The sequence below is a fragment of the Grammomys surdaster genome, unplaced genomic scaffold, assembly GCF_004785775.1.
Source record: "Grammomys surdaster isolate TR1022 unplaced genomic scaffold, NIH_TR_1.0 241, whole genome shotgun sequence".
NCBI lineage: Eukaryota > Metazoa > Chordata > Mammalia > Rodentia > Muridae > Grammomys > Grammomys surdaster.
The window spans coordinates 4977659-4988905 of NW_021604686.1; the positions used below are offsets into that span (position 1 = coordinate 4977659).

General features: G+C 44.5%; 1 protein-coding gene across 3 annotated transcripts in view; it reads right to left on the reverse strand.

The window, feature by feature from the left end:
* Positions 1 to 300: 300 nt before the first annotated feature.
* Positions 301 to 11247, reverse strand: part of Lrrc49 (leucine rich repeat containing 49) — a 111241-nt gene continuing 100294 nt past the window's right edge. For 2 of the 3 annotated variants that reach the window (XM_028774528.1, XM_028774527.1), the window contains exons 16-17: positions 5745 to 5898; positions 301 to 994 (exon numbers count right to left, since the gene is read on the reverse strand). In XM_028774528.1, coding sequence (XP_028630361.1) covers positions 791 to 994; positions 5745 to 5898 — 358 coding nt within the window. In that variant the 3' untranslated portion in view covers positions 301 to 790. The remainder of the gene's footprint in view (positions 995 to 5744; positions 5899 to 11247) is intronic. The other variant, XM_028774529.1, reaches the window with a different exon arrangement.

Sequence of the window (11247 nt, forward strand, 5' to 3'; positions counted from 1 at the left end):
TAGAGTCTTCCACCCTTAATATTTCTGAAGGATGAGTGCACATGTGTCCCTATTAAATGAGACAGACTCACAATGGTCAACGGCAGGGGGACACCTTTCAAAGATGCACATTACACAGACTCCTGCATCTCCAAGCATCCTCTTCCTGTACTCAACAGTCTGCACATTTTCAGCCCACAGTGACTTCCTGTGGCACGCTGAGGTACCTGAAAAGCCTCTTCCCATGGACATAGGTGAACAACAGGGATCCGACCAACAGGAGAAGAACATAACCACACAACAAACGGGACATTTTTTTTTTTTACTAATGTATTTATTCTTCACTCATAAAAAAGAACATATGCTTGGCTTTGAAATCATGACATAAAATAAAAAGGCAAAAAAAGAGAAAGTCTCAGCTGGAGGTTGGTAGAGGCATCTCATGCTAGCCCATCAGCACACAGTGTGAGTGTGCTCGGGACATCTCATGCTGGCCCATCAGCACACAGCGTGCTTGGGACTGGGGCAAGCACACCAGTCAGAGCGGGAGCTGAAGAAGCATTTCTGACCCAGCAGCCAGGCCTCCTCCAACCGCTGCTTGGTTTCCCAAGGTTGTGTGGTCAGCATGCATGGAAAAGAGTCCCCCTCTCTCCTGCCTCCCTCCTTTCTCCACAGCGCAGGGGGCGGGGCTTGGATGCCACCCTTTCTAGACTAGACTGTGCGGTGGTGGTGGTGTCTCATCGTGTCTAACCTGCATCTCGCCAAACTTTAAACAAGCTCCGGTTGCTCAAGTCTGAAGTAGGAGCTGTCCCTATTTCTGGTCGGTGACCTGCTGCAGGCAGAGCTTCATGTAGGAGTCCTTGCTGCGGACCTCTATGACGGCATCCCTGACAAGCTCGATGAACATCTGAGGCCACAGCTTCTGCAGGGCCTCGTTCTTCATGTTGATGGCTGTGGCTTCCTTCACCAGGTCTTCTACATACAACCTGCAGAACTTCTTCTTGTCCTTTATTTCCTGTTAAGAAAAGAAATATTTACATTAAACCATAACTAACCCAACAGCCAAAACAACAGTGGGGTGTTTGCTGATGCCGAACATTCTCATTAGTCTGGGGTTCGCTACTATCTGCATAATCCTTTCTACTCGGACTCTGAGTTTACTGTCTGTACAGAGAACGACACAGCATCACATGATAGCGTAGATTACTTGGGCAAAGCTTGAGAAAAGTGCCAAAGAGGAAGGAGAAATATCGGAAGCCTTAGACTCACACCAGGCCATCACCACAGAAAGAACAGCATTCTTACTTAGCTTCTGGGTCTGACAGTCTGAAGGTGAGAAAGCTGCTTCTAAACACAGCTTGGCGAGTTCAGAGCCAGAGGGCACTTGGGATTTCAGCTCCAGTGTCATCAGGGGTTCTAATAAAGCTATTCTTTGGGGGCTGGGGGTATAGCTCAATGATAGAGATATTCTCTCTCTCTCTCTCTCTCTCCCCCCCCCTCATTTGCTCATGTTATCAGAGGGTAGAGCTGGTGTAACACATGTGACAGTGAGAAGTATATTCTAGGTAACTTGCATTAATTAAGGTAGGAAGGCTAAGTGCCGACAAGAACCCCAAGAAAACGATCTATTTAAACCTCCAACTCAAAACACAGTATTTCTAAGCTGAATCAATAATGGAATTGATATCATTGTTGAATGACATGGTTAGTCAGCAATCAACCAACATCTAGAGAGGACAGTCCCTGTAGTTACAAGGCCCATGCCATCTTCAGGAAGCATGGGCAACAGCAGGAGAACCTGGGCACCCAGGAGTTCAGGTGACTGTCAGAAACTCACTATATGGCCCTGGACAATTCCTGAGCTTCCGGTTTCCCTCCTTGTCTAAGAGAAGACCTGGGTTCTTTAACGTCCCTTAAATCTCTGTTAGATGAGGCAGGAGAATGGATGGATGGGAGAGCCTCAAGCAACAAGACGTGCAATGAAAGGGACTGTTTAGCCTGATTTGTGAGCAGCTCGCCCCCGTTCATTTCCCCAGCCTCGCGTGCACAGCAGAGAGGCTGAGCCCTCGGGCTGCGTGGCTCTAAGTGATTTTCAAGATGTGGGCGCTGGGTGGGGGACCAGGAACGCTGGGCTCTGAGTCAGGAGACAGGGATTAAGGGACTTGGGCAAGGTCTCCCAGGTAATAAGTGGTGATCAGGGCTCAAGGCCAAGTCTCCTGACAGCTAGCTTGGTGCTGGTCCCAAAGTGTCACGTGGCTTCAGATTTCTTCCTTCGCCTTTGAGCTGTGTCAGAATAGGAGCCCACATCCGATCGGGTTACCTCCTCATTGTGTTTTTATCGATCAAGCCACCTAAATCCAGACGTTGTTTGTTTGATTTTGCTGAAGCTATTTTTATTAAAAATGATCGTGACTGCAAATTTATAAAACAATCTTCCTGTATAGCTGGTCACTTGGAATGTTCAAATGTCACATCTAACTAACCAAGGCCGTAAGGTTTCCTTTAAAAAAAAAACTTCAGAGTTTTAATTTTTATGCTTGATCTGGAGTTAATTTTTGTTGTACAGGATGAATGGGTTCAGTATGTTTCCCTCAGCAGTACTTATGAAGTAGACTGTCCCCATCAGTTTGTAATGGCTGCTGTCTGCCTAAATCTCCCAAGCATGTGCAGTGTCACCCTGGTTCTGTCTATTCCTATCTTGCCTTAACTGCAACATTATTCTGGTTGGTTCTTGTCAGCCCGACACAACCAGAGATATCTGGGAACAAGAAACTCAACTGAGAAGACCAGTCCGTTAGACTTGTCAGTAGGCAAGTCTATAGGTCATTTTCTTGACTAATGATTGATGTGGGAGGCCCAGCTCATTGTGGGCTGTGACACCCCTGGGATGGTCGTCCTGAGTGGCATAAGAAAGTTGGCTGGGCAAGCCATTGAGGGCAGCAGTAAGGGGCATGCCTCTACGGCTTCTGTTCAGTTCCTGCCTCTAGTCTCCTAACTTGAGTCCCTGTCCTAATGTCCCTGAATGAAGAACTGTATCTATAAGATGAAATAAACCTCTCCTCTCCACGTTGGTTTTGGCCCAGTGTTTTAGCATAGCAACAGACACCTAACTAGGACACATACCCTTATCATAGTCACTTGGTATCTGGCGAAGCGCCTTTACTCTTCTATACTTAAGGTTCTAGTGCTTTCCAATAACGTTTAGGATTAAATAATTCTGCACAACCTTGAATAGAACTGCCTTATGAAGAGTTAACATTTAATAGCAGAGAATGCTTTTTCTATGAATATAAACTTTTTTCCAGTTCTTCTTTAGGGACATGCAACAAACATTCAATTTCCCCAATTAAGGGCAGCCATGTGTGTATTTGTATGCACATTGAACAGAAAGGTCAATGCCATGTGTTTCCCTCTGTTGTGTTCTACCTGATTGTGTGAGGCAAGGTCTTTTACTGAGTTTGTAGCTCACTGATTCAGTAAGACTAGCTGGCCAGTAAGCTCCAGGAAACTCCCTTCCCCTGTCTCCTCTGTGCTGGGAGTCCAGGTGTATACCACCACACCAGGCTTTGGACACTGGCTTTGGAATCGACGCTCAAGCCTTCCAGCTTGTGAGGCAAGCACTTGGCTGACTGAGGTGTCTCCCAGTTCCAGCTTAGAAATATTTCCCCATCCATTCCCACAGTATATGTTTATTGTTTATCATTACAGTAAATGGTATCCTATTTTAAATTTATTTTTACACTAGCTATAAGGAATGTAACTCATTTAATGTTCTTCTGTATTCTGACTGATATTTTATTTCACTTTTCTTTTTAAATCTCTGTGTGTGCGTGTGTGTGCATGTGTGTGTGTGTGTGTGTGTGTGTGTGTGTGTGTGTGTTTGGGTTTGTATACGTGAATGCAATGCCCACAGACACCAGAGGAGGGCACCAGATCCCCTGAAGCTGGACCCAAAAGTGTGTGTTTAGCTGGGAACAGAACTCAGGTCCTCTGCAAGAGCGGCACATGCTCGTCAGTACTGAGTGGTCTCTCCGGCTCTAACTTGGTGCTTTAAAGGATTCTGGTATCAAAAAGTCTAAGCATCTGGCCTGGTTTTTCTTTTTCTAGCAATCTGGTGGATTTTTAAGTCAATGCTATGTTGTCTACCTTAAAACAAGAGTTTACATTTAAAATATTCCTTACAAACTAAGAGTTAAAACTCAGAAGGACCTATTTTTCAAGGTCACTGACTTGGTAGCTTCCCCATGTCCCTGTTTGCACGCAGTAATTTTATATTTTCTAAAATTCTTTCATGAGAATTTGTATATTAGACTTTCTAAGTAAATATGTAATTATTTGACTCACAGGACCAACTGTCCTCAGGAAGAGGCCCATAATCCTGGTAGCTCAGCTCTCATTTTCTCTTCTGGCCCAACCAGGGAGCCCTTATTCTGGCTCTGTGCTCTTGGCCTCGAAGGCGGCTCAGTCTCCTCATCTCACCTGACGGCTTCCTCTAAGCTCCGAACGTTTTTACATTTGGCTCCGTTCAACCATAGAAACACTGACTGTATATGTGCGTGAGTGGCACCTGGAATGAGCCCTCAGCCCCGTGCACTCAGCAAGTGCTCCACTGAGCACCCCAGACCTCCCACACCAACTTAAGGCAGAAGCCAAGCCTCCTTAGGATGAGTCGTCAGACAGTTTTCAATCTGTAACCCACAGGCTTCTGTGGATCCTGAGGATGCTTCAGACTGAGAACAGGGTGAAGGGAAAGGGGATGAAACCGAAAATCCCTTTACGTTCCAATTAAAGGAAGAGCTGAGCACGCCCTACTGCATCTCCTATGGCACCAGCACAGATGCTGTTCGGTGCAAAGGCTTCACAGCCTTTCCTCAATACGCAGTTTGGAGCTGCCAGACAAACGCATGAACGCCGCCTGCCTATGGCTTTACTTCTAACTTATGTATACATCTGTGAATCAATCTCTCTCTCCCTCTCACCCTCTCCCTCCGTCTCCCTCCCCTTCAGTCCGTCCGTCCGTCCCTCTGTCCCTCCCTCCCTCCATTTGCATTTACAACTATATCTAACTTGTCTGAAGAGCTACAGTGATTTCCATAGCTCATACACAGGCACCGGACATATCACTAGATGTAACAATAACTGTGTCTGCTCTCTCTTGCCCCTGTCTCTGTCACTGCGTGAATCTGCCGCAGCATGGTACTCTCTTGCCCTTCAGGTGCACAGCACTTCTTCATCTCTGAGTGGCAGAAGGGACTGCACACGTTCTGCCCTGTGGCTCTGGGCACAGAAATGCCATATCTCCTCAGTGAACCTCACAGAAGAGCACATGCTTGGTCCCCTGCCTAAGAAACGCCTCTAGGACCAAAGCAGTCACACAGTGACATGAGGAAATTCATGGTAAAGAATGAAATGCGTAGGCTAAAACACCATAGGCCAAGCCAAGAGCTCTGGAGTGGAGACTCTGCTTAGGGCTCTGCTGCTCGGGTACCAGCTGGACAAACACCCATGAAAGCATCTCTCCCTTTTTCTTAATTTAGACAGAGCAGGCCTCTGCGGCCTATTTTGGGCCAGATTTTTTGGCACAGCTTTCTTTTGAAGATGCTTTTGTGCTGAGAAGGGAACACTGGAGCCAGAGTCTTCCTCAAGCTTGATGGCCTCGTGCTCCCTGCTTGTATTCTCGGGGTTGTGTAAGGAGGCTGAAGTGCATGGCCTCCAGCTCCGTGTGTGTGGATTGCAGGAAGCAACAGACCCACAGATCCTCGTACCTCCAGCTTCTCGTGGTAGAATTCTCGGGTGGTGTAATTCAGGGTAGCGCGGTTCGTGTTCTCCCCCAAGAACCTCTTGCTGTCACTCGTCTCCTCACAGATGATGCCAGGCTTTTTACCTTTGCTTTCCAGGAGATATCGGAACTGCTTCTTCCTGCAGAAGATAAGAAAGGGACTCAGAGCTATTTATCAGAAGAAAAAGGTCATGTGCGACTTGCTGACTTCAATCTTTGTTGAACGACAGATTTCTGAGTTTGAATAGTTACTGTTTGAGCTCAGCTTAGTATCCCAGTGTTTCCACTAATTAAGGTATGTGATACACATTCCTTGTTTGTTTTGAGACACAGTCTCACTATTGTAGCCCAGGCTGGCCTCAAACTCTCAATCCTCTGGTCTCTGTTCTCTGAGAACTAGGACTGTATAGGTTTGTGGCAGTGCCTACATTCTCTTGATCTTTGACTGCCAATCATCAACACTAACACACCGCAAACATTTCTACAATGATAAACAAACTCTACCTTAACGTGAAATACATCAAAAACTGAATCAAAGCATAAGCAGTCTAAGAGGTGTGGGGCACCTCTACACAGTCTGTATAGCTATAAAACATGTTAGCTTGTGGTTAGAGTAACCACATATATAGCTCTTAGCTCTTTCATTTGCCTGTGTTATGTTCCTAGCTAGAACATCAAATCGGGTGGGGAATTAACTTTAGCAAAAGCGAACTGAGGGCAGGGAGAATCCCCACGGGTGCTGGCAGGGCTATAAGGAGGCTGCAGGCCTCTTGCAATCCAAGGGCAATGCCAGGGGTCCTGGAGCATCACAGAGCTGCCTGCCCAGAATCCCACAGTGCTGCAGTTCATCCAACACGAGGCCCTTTCCAGTTCCACTACTCAGGCTCTCTGAAAACTCGTAACAGGACTTCACTGGGAACTAAAAACTGGGAGCAGACAGTTTTGAAACTTTTTTTATTTTTCTAACTTAAAAGTATAGTGGGATTTTCAGAAATTTGGGGAAATATAAGTTTTGAAAAGTGTAACAAGATAGTCTGCAGCTCATAATCCTATAAATATATCGAGTGCTTGGGCTCAGCATATTTCAGAAAAGTTACAATTCCAGTGGTGGAAGGGAAGTCAGTTGTGACGCAGATCACAATTTTCCTTGCCAGTCCCTTTCCCAGTTTCGTAAAGAAAATGGTGACTCGATGTAGACCTGTATTTGTTCTTATGCCCCTCCCCCTCTTTTTACTGATTTTTTTAAACTTAAAAAAGCAATGTCCACACATCTCTAATATCATGTTTTAAACTTTTAAACGTGAAGGTGCCAGAGGAGGCCGGCAGGGAGCATGGAGTCCCCTGGAGCTGGAACCATGGAAGATTGTGACCTGTCCCATGTGGTGCAGGGAACTGAACCCCAGTCCTCAGCGAGATCAGTATATACTCTTAATCACTGAGCTGTTCCTCTGTCCCCTGCTATAAGTTTTATTAGACTTTTACTCTGTTGTAAAAAAAAAAATCTTTCTATTAAGCTCCATTTTACATTAAACAATTTTTTTCATTTAACTTTCTTCTGGATTGTTTTGCTGCTCTTTTTCTAATTTTCTGAAATAAATATTTAAATCATTATCAGCCCTTACTCTTTCTAATATGTCCAATCCAAGGCCAGCACTGTATTCCTGATCTGATAAGTCTGTCAATGTAGTATTTTCCTTATATTTCAGTATAAGGTATTTGCATAATTTCATTAGGAAATTCCTTTGACATTATGGATCATCCAGAAATCTGTCTCTTTTCTTCTAAATACACAGGCATTTTCTAGTTACCCTTTTGTAACTAGAAGTTTTGGGCTAAAACTTCATTGCATTCTGAGCAGAAAATATGAGCCATGTGGTTTTGGTTCTTTGCAGTCTGTTGACATTTGCTTTGCAAATAGCATTTGGTCAACCTTAATAAATGTTCCACTTCCTCCCTTCTTCCTCCCCTTCTATCTTCTCTTCCCCTCTTTTTCTTTCTCTTCAGTTTTCATGTCTCCATTCCCTCTCCAATTAAAAAAAAAAAATGGTACCACAGCCCTGGAACTGGGTGCTGCAGGTGAGAGCTCAGTGGAGAAGAACACTAGCTGCTTTTGTGGAGGATTTAGGTTTGAAGCTCAGCATCTACTGGCTGGTAACAGCTACCTGTAACTGCAGGTCCAGTGGGTCCAAACCCTCTCCTGTCCTTGAAGGACACTGAATACGTGTGGTACACAGACATACATGCAGGCAGAATAGTCATACACATATAATAAAAACATACCTTTTTAAAAATAGTAATAATATTGAAGAAAACATTCACACAGATACAAACACACATACAATAAAAACATATCTTTTCAAAAACAATAATAATATTGAAGAATACACATACATACAGATACACACATGCATACATACACACAGACACACATACACACACCACACACACACACACACACACACACACACACACACACACACACCTTTGGAATTCCAGGTATGAAGAGTCTTCTTATCCTAATGAGATGGCCAGGGGCCAGAGACAATAAAGTATTTTTTAGGAGGGGCTGTACATCATCTTGTCTAGTCTCTAGTTGGCCCGATGCAGTACCTCAGCTGACTATGGTAGATTCTGATTACTTCCATCATGCTCAAGTTGAGCAGGCCTGCACTGAGGAGTCAGTTATGCCTTTACTTCAGCCTCTTCTTCCGAGTTTGTTTGTTTGTTTGTTTATTTGTTTTTAATGCCTTTCTGAGTCCTTCCACTTGCTTTTGCTTTAATTCAGGGATTTTTCTAGGTTCTCAAGGGAACGCCTCCTTCATTACTTTCTTTCTCATCTTCTGGTAAATACACTAAAGACACATACGTCATTTCCGCTCAGTGCCTTTGGTCAGATCTCAGAGACTCTAACACAGAGTTTTAGCTGTTAAATGCACTCCCATAGTGAGTATTTCAGCTTGAATTTCTTCCTCAATTCAAAAGAATTAAACACATTTAAAGTACAGCACACAGCATGGACATGCTGCGGCCTACAATGCTTCTGCACACAGCATGGACATGCTGCGGCCTACAGTGCTTCTGCACACAGCATGGACATGCTGCAGCCTACAGTGCTTCTGCACACAGCATGGACATGCTGTGGCCTACAGTGCTTCTGCACACAGCATGGACATGCTGTGGCCTACAGTGCTTCTAACTTAGAACTCAGGAAGAAAGTACTTTCAAGATACTTTTTAAAAATGAGAATTTTTTTTTTAAAAAAAGAACAATACACACAGAACCAAACCTAAAGAGACTCCAAGCGGTCCAGATGGATGCAATTGAAAGGATCTATAGACTTAGGCACAGTACTGGCCTCTTTTCTTATTGAATACTTACAGGTAACCCCCAAAACAACCCAAAACCCCCAAACCAAAAACAATTATTTAAAAATCCAGAGTATTTTTTAACTCTATATCATATTCTCACAAACGGAAGCCGGCCACACAATTGTTCTGGCACTTTCTTTCTGGAATGTCACAACATACTCTAGTGACATTTCTTTGCTGTGACAGAACCTGTGACTGGAAGCCACTTCAGGGAGGAAAGGGTTTATCTGGCTTACACATCTAGGTCACAATCTGAGGGAAGTTTGCATACAAACTCAAGATAGGACCCTGGAACCAGAAACCATGGAAGAACACTGCTAACTGGCTTATTCCCTAGGTCAGCTAGCTTTCTTACACAGCCTGGGCCCACTGACCTGAACATGGCACCACTTACAGTGGGCGGAGCCTCCCACATCAAACATCAGACAAGATAATCTCTCACAGACATGGCCACAGGCTAACCTGATCCAGGCCACTCTTCAACTGAGGGTTGAACTTCCCAGGTGACTACGCTGTATCAAATCAACAACATACAAAAGAACATACCCACCGTTTCATATAGGAACTGCTATTCGTTTTTACAGTGACAAGCAGTTATCTTGTTCCACTGGTGGCCTTCACTATTTGTTATAAACACAGGCTGTAATAGAAATCCTCGGACAAATATCTATGTTCATATGAAATCATTTCTAGAAAGAAATTCTGCTCAGTGAAATGGCTAAGTCAAAAGGCATGGCTACAGCAAAAGTGTTAGGCGTTGCCAAACTGCTATGAAAAATCCCAGAGCATCAGCCATCATGGATAACAGCATGTAGGAGCCACCTTGCTATGTGGCTTGTTGTCACGACTGTGGCTTTCCCCACTAAGTTAGGTCATTGTTTTAACATTTGTATGGCTAGAGCTTTGAATGGAGACAGATAGGCTCTTCTACTTTTTAAAGGTGAAAGTTTCCCATATTTTATGTTTTGGCAACTTCATTATCTGGGTCTTTGTTATTTTTCCAGCTGCACCAAGATAAATTTTTGGCTATCTCAGCTCATTAGTGACAGTGCCATGTCAGCTCTGTGACTCCCTGGCCAGCCATGCCATGTTAACCATGTACTGCCATTGTTACCACAGAGCTGCATGCCCAGGCTCCTGACTCACTGGCTCTCCCTGGCCAGTTGTGCCATGTGAAGTTAACCATGTGCTCCGGTCATTACCGCGGCTGCACGCCCAGGCTCCTGGCTCACTGCAGCTGGTTATCTTCCACCTGTAGAACGTTGCTTGAAGACAGTAATTTGAGTGGCTATGGTCTTTAACTACAGAGCTTTTCTCTGAGGGTAAGGTGTGTTCGCCTCTACAAACATCCCAGACGTGCTTGGATACATTTTCCCAATCTGACTTTGGGCATCAGATTCTGGGAACAGGGTTTGAAATATATCTATTTGATAAATTACTAAAAATCCTTCATAGTCTTTATTTTAATTTATTTGATCAGATTTATGAGGGCCTTTTATTTTCAAGTTATTAAATCTTTTAAATATTATACAGCAATTCAGAAGAGCACAATTTTCACTGATTTGTCTAAGCTATCACTTCTTAATTCAATACCTCCTCAATATCCTTTGTGCTCCACCAAGGATTTTGTGTATGTGTATTATGTGTTGGGGGTGCTGGACTGTGTGTGTGTCTGTACGTGTGTGACGTATGTTTGTGATGTATGTATGTGTGGTGTGTATGTGGTATATGTATGCATGTGAAGATATGTATGTGAGCATGTATATGTGGTATGTGGGATTATACATGGTGTGTGTGTGTGTGTATACGTGCTGTATCTGTGCGTACAGGCCAGAGGTTGACATCTGGATGTCTTCCTCAGTTGCTTCTTCACCGTGTTTTATTGAGACAGGCTCTCACCCAACCTAGAGGTTGTCATTTCAGATGAACTGGTTGGCCAGTGAGCTCCTGGGATTTGCCCACTTTTGTCCCTCAGCTCTGGGGTTAGACATGTACTGCCCCACCCAGCTTCTGCCTGGGTGCTGGGGAGCCACCCAGCTTCTGCATGGGTGCTGGGATCCACCCAGCTTCTGCCTGGGTGCTGGGGATCCACCCAGCTTCTGCATGGGTGCTGGGGATCCA